General features: G+C 43.1%; 1 protein-coding gene across 4 annotated transcripts; it reads right to left on the bottom strand.

Moving 5' to 3' along the window:
• Window positions 1-411: 411 nt before the first annotated feature.
• arhgef11 (Rho guanine nucleotide exchange factor (GEF) 11) lies at window positions 412-18265 on the bottom strand. 4 transcript variants are annotated; one of them, XM_029526252.1, is made up of 42 exons: window positions 16738-18265; window positions 16192-16227; window positions 14973-15064; window positions 14767-14871; window positions 14451-14500; window positions 14289-14346; window positions 13975-14174; window positions 13817-13888; window positions 13530-13637; window positions 13154-13202; window positions 12855-12892; window positions 12635-12727; window positions 11934-11999; window positions 11722-11826; window positions 11483-11581; window positions 11191-11233; window positions 10937-11033; window positions 10602-10724; window positions 9858-9881; window positions 9610-9736; window positions 9364-9457; window positions 8887-8916; window positions 8587-8719; window positions 8295-8489; window positions 8056-8103; window positions 7670-7818; window positions 7405-7545; window positions 6890-6966; window positions 6667-6792; window positions 6437-6554; window positions 6199-6347; window positions 6010-6085; window positions 5741-5923; window positions 5501-5582; window positions 5341-5421; window positions 5115-5170; window positions 4870-5022; window positions 4556-4786; window positions 4135-4242; window positions 3683-3975; window positions 3248-3380; window positions 412-3150 (listed from the first exon to the last, which is right to left on the bottom strand). In XM_029526252.1, the coding sequence occupies exons 1-42, from the start codon at window positions 16770-16772 to the stop codon at window positions 3101-3103; spliced, it is 4326 nt and encodes a 1441-aa protein (XP_029382112.1). In that variant the 5' UTR covers window positions 16773-18265; the 3' UTR covers window positions 412-3100. The 4 variants fall into 4 exon arrangements, with proteins under 4 accessions (XP_029382112.1, XP_029382113.1, XP_029382115.1 ...); XM_029526253.1 differs by having other exon boundaries at window positions 16192-16224; XM_029526255.1 differs by lacking the exon at window positions 4135-4242.
• Window positions 18266-18727: the final 462 nt, after the last annotated feature.

Genomic DNA, 18727 nt, shown 5'->3' with positions numbered 1-18727 from the left:
CACATTTTCTTTAAATTGTAACTGAGTAGTTTATATTAGATATTATAAATTACATGTCTCTCTGCTGTGCTTCACCAATAATGGAGTAAAATAACGAAGTGAAAACTAGTTATTAAAAATAATGGGACATAAAAAGACAATAAATAATTGAGGACGCTTAAAATATTTAGGACTCAATGAATTAGGCAATCAGCTATTTTTTTTCTTTGTCCAGTTTCTTTTAATCTCACAAAACACAGGAATCTTTAACATGAGCTCCATTTTCCTTCTGTGCAGCTAACAATCTCACCAATTTTAAAAACAAGGGCGAAAAAAAATAATTTATACATCATTTTTATCTACAAAAATAAAATCAAATGCGATGACTACGTTTTTACAGGAAAAAAAATGAACATATATAAAACAACTTGGTCTGATTTCTCTATATTACATGGGTGAACACGATTTTTTTTTTTTTTTTTTTAAAGACACAAAATAAAGACAATGAGATGAAAGTTAAAGATTTGTGAATGCATACAGTAGTTTGCACCGTGCAGGGAAGTTTTTGTTTGTGCAATATCATAAAAAAGAAAAAGGAATCAGTTATAGCTTCCTTACAGCCAGTCAGGGCCACAATGCTGATGACGCCAATGTATGAGATGAGTGTAGAAAAGAACTGAAGTGTGGAGGTAGAAACTGGGGATGTAAAACGCTGGTGGAAAAACAAGAATATGCACAGAAAGATTTTTAGAGAAGAGAAAGAGTTTGAAATTTGATTCAACCACCTCAGACCAAGACTCGACATTATCTGTGAAACTACGGTCAAAAACTAACTTTGCATGTGGTGACATTTTTTCATAGAATAAAACCTGTTTCCTGGTCCGAGATGCTTGAAAGACAGCAGCCACTGAAAAGATATTTCACTTTGGTAGAACATTTTTATATTTGAAAGTCAGCCGTCCTGGTGATCAGTAGCACTTTTATATTTTTAAACACCTGTATCTTCTCCTCCTTACGTTGTGCTGGCTACAGAGCGAAAACCTTCCTCCAGGCAGTGAAACATCATTTTAGCAGTCGACTCATGGCTGATGGGTAGTGTGTCGTCAGGTCTGATGCTGGTACGGGGCGGGGGGCGGGGTTACTCACTAAAGCGCTCCTCAATTAGTATTTGAAACCAGCTCAAATAAACGTTGGTATAGTGCGATTCTGCCCGGCCTCGTTAGAGAAAGACGCCAGCAGGAAAACAGTTAAACTGGCACGCTGAAGAACTTCTCATTCAGACCTCATTCCTCGTAGCAGTTTAAACACATTTGCAGTTTTTGTAGTGTGTATTTAGATCCATATAAACAGGCATAAAAAAAAAAAAAACACTTGGTTAGCGTCAGTTTTTGCTGGTTGCTGGTTATGCACGCCTCAACAAAGGCACCCTAAACTATTCTGAACATTGAGTACAATAAGGAATTGTGGGATAGTTTGCCTTTTTTTTATAAATGCTGACATGAAGAGTAAAGTGTGGGAAAGTCCAGAGGTGGCTCCCATTAACACTGAACCTTTTATTCTGGGAGCTTTCCTCCTGCTCCCAGTGTTGATGCTAAGCTAAGATAACCGGATGCTGGATTAATGTTCGCCATAAATATCTCAGAACGGTATCGATCTTCTGACATTGTGTTTGACAGGAAAGAATATGAGCCGTTTCTTCAAAACGTTCCTTGAATTCTTTGTAAAATTTCATTTTTACAAAGCTCTTCTAATCTTTGAGTAAACGTCAGTTCTTCTGAGGATTTCACATTAGAAAGCTACTTGGTAAAGAGTCTTTGGACGTGGACGAGAGGGACATAAACACTGTAGGGAGTGACCACTGAAAAGGACAAAGGGAGGAGATGCTGGTTCACAATATTTTTTGTTGGGATTTACGCACAGAATACACTGGAGAGAGGACGAACCGTCAAACCTGGTGGTGTGGACAGGCAATGTTAGTGGCAATATTTGGCAGCAATGTAACTGAGAAACACAAAGAAAATTCAAGTTTCTAACTTTAAATCTGTAATAATCTTGTTTCCTCACACACGTTGTCGACATTGCCGGCCTTAAATCTGAACACGCAAAACCTCCTGATCTTTTATCCTCAGCGATTTAAAACGCTCACGACAGCTGTGTGAAGCCGCTGAGGCTGTGAAACGAATCGCTGAGATCCCTGCACGCTGAACAAGCAGCGCTGAAAATAAAAACATGCCAGCATTTCAGTAGTAAACAGCGCAGTAGTGTTTCCAGTAATGCAAAATGAACAATTGATATGAAAACATGTAATAATGAATATGTTGCATCGATGGACAAACAGCCATCTTGCAGCTTAAAAATAAAAAGGCTTAAGGATATGATAGCATGCCTGCAATGGTTTCTGCAGATAACCGCCGTTTCTCCCACATGAGATGAAGAATAAAGTTAAATGATGCTTGTGTTTTTGTGGTAATGGTTTCCTTACCCAGTGCAAATAACCTGAATAATATAGACACAGTCCTTCGGCCTTTGTGGCAGGTGAACTCAGTGTATAGCAACCAGTGGAAGGGGGCAAGGGGACCCCCGGGGGACAACACTGCTTACGAGTCAGCCCCTAAAAAAAGAAACCCAAGGCTTGTCCAGTCCCTGATCTGTCCACTGTAGAGGGTGCAAATGACAGAGGGATGCATCGTGGGTAAAGTGCTGGGGTGTTCGGTCCCTCAGATTTTTCCTTAAATTAACATTTCAACGCTTTTCTGCTTCGTTCCTTCAACCAGCTCCAAAGAGAGACATACAACTCACTTTCCTTCACAAATATCCAACTTAGTCCTCCAACCTTTCCTTTTCTCCTTATTAGTCGACTTGTCTTCTGCCTTTTGTTTTTGTTTTTTTCCCTTTGCACACTTTTCCCTCACCTGCCCTGGACTCCTCCTCATGCTCTGGTAGAAGTCAGAGGTTGCGTTGACCTCAGAAATCCTGACAAGTCCGACTGGAAAAACAAAAACAGCGACAGTCCTTAGGTTCTGCTCCGCTGGTCGGTGCATGCAGGGACGTGGGGCAAACGGGGGCGGGGCTGCTAGGGTGCATAAGGGTGTGCTCAGACTAGATCCACTCCAGAAAGACATCAGAATCCAGTTGACAGAATTTTGGGTTCCGCTGGACTTCCTTCTTTGTCTGAAAGGGTTCAAAGGAAAAACAGGTTGGAGCAGCTGAAAAACTGAACCTGCACTGTCAGTCGTTGCTTTGATTCTAAAGTGATTCTCCTGCTCACCGTCTCCTGAGCCGCGGTCCAGAGATGGAGTCCTGGAGACAGCTGCTGATCGACACTTTTGGTCGCCTGACTCCTGATTGACGGGGGGCTCTGTGAGGTTTTTCAAAAGCTTCTGATGAGCCGCTTCTATTTCCTGTAAAGGTGTAGATGAACAGAAATGTGAGTTGAAAATCAGGAATAAATCAGCTGCCTGCTGAGTGGTGAAAATTTACTACTGATCAATTCCTCCTGCTGCTCAGACGGGCTTGGCCCAGTAAACCACTTGTTTTTGGGGTTAATTGTATTGTCCTGAAATAGAAGGCCACCCCCCGGGGGATTCTCCCATCAAGCCTTGTTTCAGCTTGTTTTCTGAATAGTAATCACTTTGTGGTCGCTGTTTGACCTTTTTACGTAACAGATGAGGGAAAAGTGAGCTCACACAGACGGATAGCCCACCTTCAGCTGGCGCAACTTGCTCATCAGCCCCTCGATAGTGTGGAAAATCTCATCCACGTTTTTGATGACGTGACTCTGGTGCCCAGCCTGCGACTGGCCCATTCTTTCTTCCTGTAGCAGTCGCGTGGCCTCTGATTCGCAGGCCGGTGTTTCCTCCTCAGGTTGTGTCTGCGCTGAACTCACTTTCTCCAGAGGCTGAGGGAAGTGGCTGGCGGTGGGCGTTGGAGGGTCAGCGAGGTCATCAGTGATGCTCTCTCCCTGCTCTGTCGGCATTACCAAGTAGAACGTGTTCCCTAAAGCGCAAATATGTGATAAACACAACGTGTGTTGTTGACAATGACATATATATAATATACATATAATATATTATCTCACTAATCATTTCTTAATACAGAACCACACAAATGACACAATACAAAAATACATGTCTCGACTAAATTGCTCATCATTACCCTGCGCAGTGGCCTCGCCTCTCAGCTTGGATGATTGGTCGAGGGGGAGGGAGACATTATCAGTGATGCCATCAGGGACAGAAGAAGAAGAAGGACCCGCAACCATAGCTAGGCACAGAGGACAGATGTGTGACAAAGTAAAGAGCGTGTGGACGTGGAATCAGAGAGGCGTATGTGGAAGTAGGAGCCAGTGTGAAACCAAAAGAGGAACACAGAAGAAGAATCAAAGTGTGCAGAGAAACATGCAAAGACGTTCAGATTGGATCGAGGAAAAAAAAAAAAAAAAAGAACGAAGTCAGCTGAATTCACCTCCAGTTTAGTCAACACCAAACCAGACTGATAACGACAACGCATCTTCAAATAATCTCTGCCAAGTGATCTGCCAACATGCGGAGGAATGACAGGTGATCTTATGTGTTACCTTTCCTTACGACCTGAACGTTGGGCTGTTCTGTGTCAGGGGGCGGAGCCTCTTCAGGTTCAGCCTCCCAGTCGGTGCTCAAGTTGAGGGCCGCTTCCAAAGACTCCAGCCGCTGAGTTTCGGAGAACGAGCTGCCGTCATTGGCCGTCTCGTTGGTGGGCGTGTCATCGGAATCGTGGCTCCAGCCGTCTTCTTCCAGGTCTCGTGATATGAGTTGTCGTAACGTTTCAACTGCGGAGGTGTGAAAAATTGATCGTGCTGTTTAATTAATTATCCAAAAGCTTGTCGAAATCACGCTCTGCTCTTTTCCTCACCGTCTTGTAAAGCTGCTTCTGCCACGCCAACTGCTTGTCGTTCGCCACACATGAAGTCTTCTGATTGGTCCACAGGTGTGTTGTCAGAGAGCACAATGTCGTTGCTGGAGGAATGAGTTTCCATGGAATCTGACTGCTCCGTCATCGAGTTGTCTGGAAGATTGAAATCAGTCGGAGATCCTTCAAACTTTTCAGTGGGTGACTAACATTTTACTAAAGCTAAATGGGAAAGACGTGGAAAGTACCTGCATCAACATTGCTGCCAGTTGAGACTGGGGAAGCACTGCGTATACTGGGGGAACTACAGAAAATACACACAAACACAACAAAAAAATTGACTTCCGTGAGGATGATGTATAAAAAATAAAAAGACACATTTAACAGAATAATACACAACATTTGTTAAAAGTAATTTAACAGAATCCCTTGAAAAGGACTCCTAACCCACTTCTTTAGAGCAGATTAACTCACGGTATAGGTATGGATCCATGATTGATTAGGGGCGATGAGCCATCAGCTGATGAGACCGTCTTTTCAAGTAAATCTTTCCAACTGTAAAACAAAAATTACGTTAGCTCGTGTTTCAAACATGCAGCAATGTGAAGTACACGGATGATAGAAAGCAGCTGACGTGTTTTTCTCTGATGATGACCCAGCAACCAGCTCGTAGATCTGCCTCTCTGTGGTGCTGATGACGTAGAGTGCTTTGTTGTCTGGAGGGTAGCCACAAAATTTGGACAATAGTTCAGACACATAAAAGAGGGCTTAATGCCGTGTTATGCAATTTTAGAAAATTCACAGAAAGAAAAAAGACGGCATGAGTGTTGATTTTATGTTTAAAGCCTATCTCCAAAAGACGCTGTAGATGTACCTGTAGCTACTGGGCGGACCAGCAGGGAGTCCAGCTTCACCAGAGGGCTGAAGGAGGTCTTGCTGTCTCCGCTGACTCCTCCGCCTCCACCCAGCCAGCGGGAAGGATATCGCAGCTGCAGCCGGTCGTCTGGGCCTCTCTGAAGAAGGACCAGGCAGTCTGACAGCAGCAGCGCTTGGATCTCTGATGGAGGGATTCAGAGAGGTTCAGTAACGCTTATGACATCAAACTGACGAGTGTTTGTCAGACAGACACTGACAGATACTCACCTATCTGCTTATCTTTGCTCACTTTCCAGGTGAGGGGCCCTTCATGAATCATTCGCTTTGCGGTCAGATCCAGACTCTGCGAATAAAATAAATAAAATTTGATAAAAAAAAAAAAAAAAAGATGGTTGGCAGCCTTCATTACAATATAAACACTGTAACCAAGAAGAGACAACTATGGTTTTCAACTACCTTAAACTGTGGGGCGGCATCCAGCCTGCGTTGGTATTGACTCAGGCGTTGCCGGTGTTCCGTTTCCCTGACGACCTCATTGACAGCTTGCAGAATTCTTCGGCAACAAGCCTGGGCCCGCTGGAGTGAAGGGAGGTCAGACGAGCCAGCTAAAAGGAGAAACGAGAACACGTCTTGAGGATCGAGTCGCTGGGATTTATGGCGCACGGCCATCCAACATCAAGCCAGCAGCACTCACCCTCTGTGTGTTTGATGATGTTGTCCAGCAGCAGCGGGTACTTGGTGACTCTCTGCATCTCCGACACCAACAGGTCCTTAAGCTGAAGCCTCCGACAGTGAGGACTCGCCTCACACTCCTGAATAAAAGTCAAGGAGATCAGCATGTTTAAAAAGAAATCCAGCTACAAAACATCTAAGAATTAATGCTTATGACTTATCGTGGGCCAGTGCGAGCGTGCAAGCATGTACCTGGATGAGGTGAGCGAAGCGAGGATCTTTACGTTGTTTGTTCTTGATGAGCTCCAGAGCCTGAGACTGCTGACTGCACAGCTGCGACGCGTGCTCCTGAAACTCGTCTCCTGATGCACCTTCAAACTGCAAACACACAACACTGTCGACACCCCTGACACAGAACGACGCACAGGAACAGCTTTCACTTCGCTGAACCGAAGCCACAGAGTATTAAACTCACCCTGGCCAGCATCACATCCCCAATGTCCTGAACGATGGGCGTTTCCCTCCGCTTCTTCATCGCCTCGCACAGGCTTGCTGCAAAAACATGAAGGAGGCACCTGATTGGCCTGATCAGCTTCAATTGGATGTACATTATATCATCAATAGGATCCAGATAATTACTTCATGTTATGATACAAGAAGTAATTATTTCCTGGTGAAGCAGGAGCATTAAGGTGACACCGTGTGCCTCTGGAGTTTAAAATCAAGGCCCAGGCCACATATTGACACAGTAGAGCTGCAGACTGAGATTACACATAACTGTTAGGGCCTTTTAGGGCCTTTTGTTTGTATCTGCCTCATTTATTACTATTTACAGAGCAAAGCATAGGCCCAGAGACACGCCCACTTCAAAGAGCACTCACTCTCTTGTGCAAACAGAAACGTTGGCCCTGTTTTCAGTGGCTAATTTCTTTACTACAGAGAATTTCAGATTCCTCCCCATGACACATATACACAGACACACAAACTGACCGTGGAGCTCGTAGACCTGGTGCAAGTTGGGGAAAATGCACGCCAACTCATCTGAGTTCAGAACAGACCTCATCTTCTGGAAAAAGACCTGATCCAAGACCCGTAAAGTCCGCAGGTGGGACGCCTCGGTGGTGAAGAGCTCTGAAGAGGAGGACGTACAGGTAAGCAAATAGGCTTTCTTTTTCATAAAGACAGTTGTTTCAGTGAAGTTAAACGACCATTAAATGCATATTCAAACGTGAACATGTGCAAGCTGAACTTGTACCGTATATAACAGCCTGCCTGTCCACCTCCCTTGGGCTGAGTGTGGAGAGGAGCTGAGGAGGTACCGTGTCCTGCCAGTTCTGACCGTCACACACCTCCTCTTCCAGCGCCACAGTGTCCAGCAGCAGGGCCAAAGGTGAGTCCACACTCCTTTACAATCGCACACACGTAGAAACACAAATAGAGGAAATGGACCCGAGGAGATCAACATATGGATGGAGTGACAGAAATAAACTTTTTTCTAGGATGACATCATCGTGCACCTTCTAATCTGTTTTTTCTTCAAGAAATTCACATTTGCATGTGGGAAAGAGGTCAGGTTACTTTCATTTCCTATTGGAGAATGAATTAATCACTGATCATCAATCACCTATGGGGCAAACTCACCTGCGCCTAGACCGAGGGGTGTATGGGGGTGTAGGGTTCTCTAGTGACCTGAGTTTGAGAGAGAGTGGAGAGAGAGATGGCATGAGCTGAGAATCTGGGTTCTTTCAGGGGTAATGTTTGGGTGGGTCTGGGATTAACAGCCCTCTAAGTACCTGACTATAATCAGGGATTAGATTAATCTCTGCGAATGTTACACCATCAGGCGTGAATCCAAACTAAATAGTTCAGTGAGTCGTTACCGTGCAGAGCTGCTGGATGCAGACGACGAGGCGCTGTGCTGCAGCGGCCTTAGGCCCGGCCCCTCCCTCTCCTCCCCACAGTCCTCCATGTCCACATCACTACGGGAGCGGGGGACAGACTCTGTCCCTCGCCGACGCCCTTCTCCCTGAGCCTTCAACGACTCGCTGCGTGCCAGACGTACCGAGACCATGGGGCTGTGGGGGGGGGGGAGCATATGGTGGTTTTACTGAGTCAGAATCAAAAACTGTCAGTCAGTCGCCGTTAGATGATTCTGTGGCATGTCAGAGCTACCTCTCCATGCTGTCCTCTCCCAGGCTGCTGGAGGAGAGCCTCTGGGCGTCAGCAGCGTCGCCTCCTTCCTCTCCGGTCGTCTCTGTGTGATTCTCAAACTGCTGGATGATGTTCCTCACACTACCAGGACGGACTGCACACACATATCACTTAATGGTACTGACGCACCTTCAGCAGATTGAGGCTCATTTGTGTGAATTGAGTCTGAACATAAACTTTTAAATTAGATGAAGAATCAGGCATTTGGGATGAAAAACACAATTGAACTTAAAATTTTTTAAAAACAAAAGTGCAATGTACCTTCGTTGGGTGACAACGGGACATGGAATGCTACAGAATGAAAACGAACCAAAAACGAGAAAAATCAGAAAACTCAATAACAACAAACACAAATTCCATAAAGTAATTAACAAACCTGCAGCAATGATAAAGGGACAAACGAATGACAAAAAGAAGTCAATATTGTCACACATCATCATCAGGCAGAGAGTGTGTTTGCATTAGCGTGCTTCTAATGTGGTGTGCTGATGGGCCAATACCTTTGAGAGACGAGTTCACATTTGGATTTTAAACGATAATGAACTCATGAGACCGATGTGATCATTTGAAGAATGAATCTCACACTGATAGACATTGTGACTTTCAAGTGGATTTGGATTCAAGGTTTTTTAAAACATCCCTCAATTGACTGAAACAGCATGAGTGATCATTTACTATTGATTTTTTTATTTCCTGCCAAAGATTTATGCATGAACTTAAATGTGTGTTTGTATTTACTGGACTGGGATGTGGATCGGGGTTTGCCGATGTACTTCAGGATGGGATTTCTCTTTTTATCCTCTCCATCTTTCTCTTTCTTGGTACCACTCAGCTGTGGAGAGAGAAACTGTAAAGTCATTTGCTTTCCACGTTCCAACTGTAGTAAAAATAACAGCAGTCGACTTTATTTAGATTCTGTCTTGTCAGATAACTCTAATTTTAACAAAATTTTTTGGACCCCAGCGGGGCAGTTTCCGCTCTTACCTTTTTTGTCTTCAGAAAAGCAAGCCACTTCTCCTTCTCTGTACTCAGACCAGGGAAGACCTTGGAGTCTCTTATTTTGATACCTGAATGTCGCAGGTACAGGAGGACTGCCGACGCAAGAGGAGAACTGCAGGAGACCAGGGGTGGGGGCAAATATGATGTGGAGAAGAGAATCAGAAGGGGAAAGAAAGAAAAGATGTGAGTAACAGGTGGTGCTATTCAAAGACAAAACAGATACTTCCTCTTACCTTCTGTCCTCTTCATGCTTTGACCTGCAGCGGGGGGGAGGGAGAGAGACGTAAAAAGGCTGTTAGATCACTCCATGAAAAATAGCAGGCTTGAACAGAAATATCCCAAAGACGCCTTTGACCTAAACCAAGTTCATTCAGGTGGAAAAGCCGGTGTAAGAAAAAGAACTTAGTTCCAAAATCATGTGACAGGAAGCCATTTGTGTGTGTGTATAAAGTTAAGGGAGTGAATGTCATGTGGTTTCCAGGTTCTGCGGCTTTGGTAACGACCTTTGTTATGAGTGAGCTCTATCTGTCACGCTGTAATAACTATTTTATGGAGCCCCTGAAAACAAGTCCTGTCTCTCATCAAACCTGTGCACGAGTGTCAGTATTCACTGATTAGAGCTACATGCTGATCTAAACTCATCTATGATCAGGTCAATTAGAACTGAGAACATTTGTGCAATTTAATAATATCTGTGGATTTATCTGCATCGCAACGTTGGTAAGAAAATTGGTATTTGAATTAAGTTTATCTTCACTAATATAAAATTCTTTTCATCATCACCTTTTGGCAGATTAATTCTATGTTAATAAATCCTAAGGAAACAACACGATCTTCTCTATTATGACATTATTAAGATAAAGGCGGGCCACCTTAAACTGAAAATGAACCTGTGCCCTTAAAATGAACTTTAATGTGGTTTTACAGTTAATGGCTGCTGCAGCACCAGTGCGATGACACAGCAGTGTCTGACTCACAGTATCTCCCACAGGGCGGTGACCTGTCTGTCAACAACCTGTCTCTCTTTCACTGGGTCGCCGTCAAGGTGCTGCAGGTCTCCTTCTCCAAACAGAGAACCGAGACCCATCATCTGCTTGTTCCTATGAAACACAAATGAACAGGCTGGACTGGTGAATATGAGCTGCACACATTCTCATTTCAGATTTTTGGAGTACACATTAAGGAAAACTTAACTGGGAGATGAACCTTAGTTTTTGATGGTAAACGATAAAAACACTAACTACATAAGTCTCTGAGTTAATGATTACCAATGTAATGATCATTGCAAAAAGAAATATCTGAATATATGTACCTGTAGTCCTGTATCTGCTCCTGAATGTCTGGCAGCACCTGCTGCTGCAGCTCAGACAGAGGCCCTCTGATGTCCTCCTGAGCATGTAATCGACTCTCTGCAGGAACCATTGACAGACAACATTTAGTCAGCAGATTATATTTCTCCTCAAGATGTTACAACATCAACAGATCAGCCACCAACCCACAGTTTCAGTTTCACATAAAAAAATCCTCTAGGTTGATTTTATGATCTATAAAACACAAACAACTCACCAATATCTGTCAGATACTCCTCTCGTACTTTGATTTTTAAGGGCTAAAAGGAAAAAGAAGGAAATTGATTTTCTTTCAGGTTTACTTCCTTCTTCCTACTTCCTTTTGCCAAATATCAGGTTGTATTGTCATTTATTACTGCACAATTTGGCAAAAGGAATTATTAAATATGTCAGTACTTTTGAAAAGACTAGAGAAAAACTGACAATTGGTTTAAATGTGACAACATATAAATACAAATACTGCCAATAATAATGGACAAATAAAATTATTAAGTCATGTTTGAACATACAGCATCTGGGTCCAGGTAATGGGAGCAGATCTGAGGTGCAAGTGCACGGGCATCTTTAGGGCTGGAGCCCAGGTAGGCCTCCACCGACAGATAAAACAGCTACACAGAGACACACAGCAAACAATATAAACAGAGACACGATTCTGCATTGTCTGGATTCAGTGTGCTTGACAATGTTATCCAAGAATATCAGCTGGATTACATTTGTGTCAGTCTATCAGACTAGAACTTAAACTAACCAAAGGGTTGGGGTCCAGAAGCTGAGTAAAGACATATCTCATGAACACCGTCATGTGTGCTGGTCGTGATTTTAACAACTCGATGTCCTGGAAAGGGCCGTCCATCTGAAAGTGTGATGAAAGTAAAGAATTTCTACAGATGTATTAAAAGAAAATTAGTTGAAGCAATTAAAAAAAAAAAAAAAAAAAGAAGTATCAAGTGTTCCTCCCACCTCATTAAATGCATAGCCGTCATCCTCTTCTTCTTCCTCGGGGCCAATGATCTGAGCCTTCCCGCCCTTTAAACACAGACGCACACAAACACACACACACAAGTTTCAAGAAATGGAAAGTGCTTTGTCGGCCCACTGACAACAGGCCCAAACACATCTGCTGTCTTAACTCATGCACTGATCATGCAGTGAACAGCGCTACAGGTCTAGATGATGTAAAATAAGAATTGAAAGTTGTGGTTATATGAACCCTAACACATGCCTGCATCACACACGATCACTAGCTTTGCAGCTCACACTGGTGCATGACATAAATGAGGAGTAGCAGATGACGAGGAGAGAACGAGAGAGTATAGAATGATACACCACAAATATGTGGCTGGTGCTGCAGGCATCACCTTTGCAAGATTAGTCAACATACTACCTGTGGCAACAGACTACGTAGCAAAAGATCTTTTTAAATATTTAAAATGAATGAAATACTTTCAACAAAGGTTGAATTAAATTAGAGTTGGTTATTTTCAATAATACACACAATTACAGTCCGAGTATGAAGCTACTTATTCATCATCTGACAGCTTCTTAATGTCCCGTATAACCTCAACAGAAGAATGAAGGAGCCACATGTATTTTTACGCGCTATGCAAGTTTTGTCTTGACAAAGACGTGTGTGTGTGTGTGTGTGTGTGTGTCCATCTCACCAAATCAGAGAGGGTGTGTGTGTCGGAGCTCTGCCGTCGGTGTAGTGGGATCCTGAAGGAGGATAAGGGGGAGGAGTGGGGACTCTCAAAGGCCTGGGGAGGGGGAGGAGGAGGAGGAAGGAGGACGTAAAGGGACGGAATGAGTGGGACCGTCACAAACTCAAACACACAACATACACAGCCTCACCAGTTTTTGATAAGACAAGATACGAAGGCTTACCTCCACGTCTCCTTCGCTCGAGTCCATTGATAGTCGGCCTGGAAGAGCATAGGATAGTTTTAAACCACTGTTCCTTGACGACAATTAAGACAGCCTGAGCAGGAAGTAAAGGCTGACCACGCATACGTCTATAGATAAAGGCGCACATTGTTTTCAGCCTTCACATCCCAGTTTTTAAGGTATCTTGTAAGGGTAGTAACTGGTAACATAAATCATAATACAGTGTTTATTTTTCAAACATCTCCAAATTAATTACAGTGTTCCTTAATCAAATAGGAAAAATAAATCAGGATTCAAACCTTCTCCAGCTATGACATAACTCGTGATTGAATCTGATCTCGTTCCCTCCTGAAGAAGCAGAGTAAAATAAAACACCAGTTAATTTTCAGCATCTGCTCTAAAGATGAAACATAATATTTAATTCAGATCAAAACATTCTTTGGGAGAAAATTGCAGGCAGCAGAATTTTAACAGTCTCGTAAAAATATATTGTGTTGTTTTGACTATTACATTGAATCAAATAAATGAATTTATCCGGTCTCATCACTTGACCACAGAATTTGAATAGGTGCTTTTTGTTTATCAAACGTTCTATTTCAGTGAAACAAAAGATTGCACGGTTTGCAGTGAGCATATAGAATCTGCACATAAGTGTGAAAGCCAGTATTTCCTCACCAGATCCTGCTGGATCTTGACCCTGACTTGATGAGCTCTCCTCTTTGCACTTTCAATCCGCTCCTCCAGTGATGGCGATGGGTTCCTCAACAGCTCCTCCATCAAGTCCTGTAAATTGTTCAGGTCATTGTGACTAATTATGTAGATAAAATACAACAAGGATGCGTGGTAGAATGTTACTATTTCCACAAAGGTCAGTGAGCTATCTGATATCAGCACTGACGTGAACCAGATGCCATTTCCAGAAATACTGGTGAAGCTCATTTGTTTGTGTGTGAGGGTGTCACCTGCAATTCAGCTTCTTCCTGCTCCAGCATTTTCCTGAGTATTTGAGAGGCATGTTTTTGTACTTCTGGGTCCTAAAAGGCAAATAAACAACAGACAACATAAATCCTTTTGATGATGTACCAAGTATATATATATATACACATGAAATTTTATTTACCTGTAGTGGTTTGGGCCCAGTGATTCTTTGGGATGGGTTGCTGCTTAGTCCAGAGGGCAAGGGTGGAGGTGGAGGGGGAGGTGCCTCCCCACCCAGAGAAGTTCTTTGATTAAGCGTGAGGTCAGAGGGGAGGGGCTCCAAGGGCAATGAAGCAGCTGATGGGGGAGGTCCTTGTAGTGTCAGAGCTACATAAGGTCCAGCTACAGTTCAAGAAACAAGCACGGTATGAAAACAATAAATGTAGCAACTCAACAAACCGTCATTCAACAACACAAAGCACTTGAATTCACCATTTGCACTTGTTCAAAACTCACATTTGATGAGCTTTACCACCTCCTGATGGGACATGGAGGACACCAGGGAGCCGTTCACCTGAGAGAAGGAGAAGAAGAAAATTGCAAACAGGAAACTAAACAAATAAAAGACAAAATTCAACAATTTGCAATTCAGTTTCTTGAAGGGAAAGTATCAAAAACCTTAATGATACGGTCCCCCTCTTGAACACCAGCCTTGACAGCAGCTCCACCTGCATGGATGGATTTACAAAGTTGTAAAGGAGTATAATAACTTTAAAACATATGTTATATTATGTGTGCTTCTACAAAACTACTTATTTCATAACTACAGTTTTGCTGAAGGTTGTGCAATTTCTTCATGAAAGCACTAATTTTGTCAGTTTAAATACATGGTCTGCAGACAGCAGCTAGAAAAGCAGCTTCCAGTGCAGTTTGCTAAAGCGTCGGTGTACGAAAAAGCCGGGTAATAATTAAAAAAACTGCGCATCTGACTCACCTGGTCGGACGTTCTGCACTAGCTTGACTCTCTCTCCACACACCGTGAAGCCGAAGCCAAGCTGGTCCTTCTGCACCACCACACATCGCTGGACAAGACCAGGACCTGGGAAAGGATGACAGAGGAATAGTGTTTTTTTTGGGGGGGTGTGAGGGGTTATTAATTGTAGTTAAATCCTGTATCAATCCTGAAATAGTAGAAAATACCTGCAGTCTCTGCAGGGATGTCTGTCGTTGGTTCCCTCTGGTGGGTGGCAGAGGACTTGCGGTCCGAGTCCCCGATGGTCAGACTGCTGAGCCTGAATATGAGAGATGAGGAAGACACTAAGTATAGAACAATACCAGACATCAGAGGGTCACTGAGGCAGAAGGAAAAAAAAAACAACAATGGAGCAGGTCATGTAGAGAGAAGGAAAGCTTATGATTGGAAACAGACCAATAATGGAGGAGAGAAGGTGTGCAGGAGGAAAGTGGAAATAGCAAGAACATGAGTATATGATAAACATTAGAAGCAACTAGAAAGCAGTCAACAGGAAAACTCACCAAGCAGCAAAAGGGCTGAAAGCGAAGCATGATAGAGAAGGACAGACGGGTTGAGAGGAAAAGAAACAGAAAAAAAGAGAGAAGTATTTCAGACCAAAGCCCAAACTTGATGTAAAAGGAGACGGAGAAACTGATCAAAAGGAGAAGGATTGAAGTTCAAATGACCCCCACACCCTTTATACTCTTACAGATTGTAAACACTGAGAGCAGCTATGACTTCCAGGAATGTGTTTATTTAACAATGTCAACACTTTGTCAAAACTGATTTCAAATTATTTAAAAGGTCACTGTTGATCGAAAAGGCAACATTCAATCAAAACACAGTGAAACTTGTTTCATGAACTGTTCATGAAAATATTCTGATGCAACCATCTAACCAAATATCAATTTGGCATACCTAAATTGTCTAAACTGACAAATAGTTTGTGTTCATTAGGATACAATTGATTGAATTGGTGCCAATTAACCTTTCATAGAATAAAAAAAAAATGATGGACCAATCAATCAATTAAGATAATCACCAACATTGACCTGATTATGTGGATAATATCCACAATGAGACAGATGTGTATTTGAAAAGTCAGACTGAAATTCAGAGCACTGGTGTGATTTGTACAGATGGATATGACTTGGTGTGTCAAAATGCCTTACAATGCACTTTGAAAACATGAAATGCAAAAAAAATTTAATGTAAGGACCAGGTAACTGTGCAACTGTGCCTGCACATCAAGTTGAAGTGTACTGAGGTAACAAGAGCAGCCACTGAGAAATTTCCTGCCACAGCTGTACAATCTGTAGGTGCCATAACCCCCCTCGAAAAAAAACAAAACAAAAACAAAACCAAACCCAGCTGACACGAGCTCTTACTGGACATCTGTCCTACCTGAACAGGTGGGAGTTTTTCTTATTGGCTGCCCTGCTGTCACATGACACACAAAGACAGTAGTGGGCATGTGCACGAGAACACACAGAAAAAAAAGTTGACAGGAGGAGAAACAGGAAAGACATATGATCAAGACAAAGAGGCATCAGACAAACAATCACAGAAGGACAGTGTAGGGCTGTCTGGGCTATGTGGTGATGAGCAACAGTAACAGACGGGATGAACTACAGTACATCAATTGTTTTAGCAGACACAACAAATGAAGAGTCACAACATGACACACACACTGAAACGCACTATAAATAGCCTTAACACTGCTGCGAAATGTTTTGCTTGAAGTTGACTTTGAGTAAGAGTTCTCATGCGTCTCTTTGTTCCAGCGGGTCTATTTTATCGCCCCCCCCCCCAGTAAACAACCTGTCTGACTTGTTTTTTGCTGGTCAGACTGGGAAGTTAGCTAAAGGCATATCAATAGACTGATCTGGAAATCCCACATTGTTGGGATGCACCACCGAAACTGAGACTATCGGGGTGCAAGGCTCCTACCTGTCCAGTGTAGAGGTGGGTTGGCGGAGGCTCATGTCTGCAGCCTTGTGACAACTCCTCTGCTTCCTGGTGCGGGATCAATGCTGTCACTGGGTCTCTTTTATCATCATCCTCATCACCATCGTCATCTCCTCCCTCTTCGGTTCTCGGTCCAAACAATGGGGCTCTCTGTAATGCTTCGATCAGATCTTCTGGATACTACGAAGCTGGTTCAGATCAGACAGAGTGCTCCTCATGTTCCCATCCACCCATGTGGCTCCAGTTAGGTATCAGTAGGATTTAAAAAAAATAAAAATAAAAATAAAGTGCTGCTAAAACTAACATTCAAAACAATATCCTCAGTCCCCTGGTTAGATTAGTAGTTCACAATAAAAACTATAACAACAACAATAATAAAAAACTGTAGTGGAAAACAAATAAAGGACAGCCTGCTTCCTCACAGATCATCAATCATGAATGAATGACTGAGGAGGAGGAGGAGGAAAACAGCATTTGGTGTCTGTGTAAAGCTAATTTAGTGAAGATCTTCTCAAAGAAACTGAATATTATTTAGTTACAACTTGCACTACAAAAGCAAAACCTCAAACCAAAACAAAACGAGAAATACTAATATGATACATGTGTGGTTTTTACAGCTGTGTAAACCTATGTAACCTCATGCAAGACAAATCATCCGCTTGCATAGATTATCTTAAAACCCAACAGGGATTTTATTCAACGTGGTTTTTGATGGTGATATTAAGTGTATCGACTGTAAACAGACGCTAAATTTTAAATTGCACCTTAACGAACTAACTGGCTAATTAGCAAGTTGCAACATTTGCTAACTCTTTCTGTCGTTGATGTTGCAAAAAAAATAAAATAAAATAAAATCCAAAGTCCGAGCAAAGGGGAAGCCAAAAGTGCCTCTCCAGACTGGGCTGTGTTATCTAATGAACCGACTGAGGGGGGATACCGACCATCTGAAGCGGCCTGCTGAGTCCAGCTAGCGTTAGCTCGCCGAGGTTAGCTCTTCGAACAGGCCGGTCTCAATCCGCGGCATCGCGTGAGCACTCACGCCGAGCGAACGCGCTGTGTGTTCGGCTTCCAGCCGCACCAACCAGCCGGTGCTTAGCAGCTAGCTTGGTATCCAGCAAGGGTCTGTGAAATGAAAAGATGAACGGCGGGCACACTCCCAGCTGTGTGTGGGTAAGACGGGCAGTGAAGGGGAGGGGGTGGAGGTGATGGAAATGGAAATCAACGCCAACCAAAGCTCGATTTTATTCCGCTTTTCGCACAAAACCAGAAAGCTGCATGCTAGCAAAGCTAGCTAACGACTCCAGCAGAGCTCCACCTCAGCTCCTCTTTCCAAAACAAGCCACACAATCTGGGATTGGCTCCTCTCCTTGTCTCCCTCTGTCCGTCGTGGTCAGCCAGGGGACTCTAAAATGATCCCCACTCCTTGTTTTGTTGTTAAATCCCCAGACCTGGCAGCATTGATCTCTGCTGTGTTGTTATTCCTGCTGGCTGCTGATCCATCACCGGGTCCCCCCCCCACCTCCACCTCCAAGATGAGCCGGACCGGAGCCGCCCCCGTCCGTCCGGACTCCGGCACTGCAGCTAGTTGGCATGTTTTCCATGATACTGTAGCCCAGACTAAAATAAACAAGCATGGAAAATGACTCACAATTTAGCTACACACAATGCACAAAACATCACAACAAGCTATTATTCCTTTTTTTTATTTAAAATATACCTTTTAAATAACCCAATTTCGTGTGCTGACACCGAATATAATATATCTTACTTATTGTTTTGTGAAGCTCTCATATATAATAACACCATTATTATTTTTCACAATCAAAACCTAGACATCTTGTGCAACACAACAATGCTGTGAGGTCATTTTTTTTAATACAACCAGAAGTTTGCCATCTTTTTTTTTTTTTTTTTTAAGAAAGTCTATTTTTTTAAAACCTGTTCAGAAAAAAAAAAATATTTTTATCGATAA

The sequence above is a fragment of the Echeneis naucrates genome, chromosome 18, assembly GCF_900963305.1.
Source record: "Echeneis naucrates chromosome 18, fEcheNa1.1, whole genome shotgun sequence".
Taxonomy (NCBI): Eukaryota; Metazoa; Chordata; class Actinopteri; order Carangiformes; family Echeneidae; genus Echeneis; species Echeneis naucrates.
The sequence above is the reverse complement of the archived record's forward strand: the minus strand, read 5'-3'. Positions and strand labels throughout refer to the sequence as shown.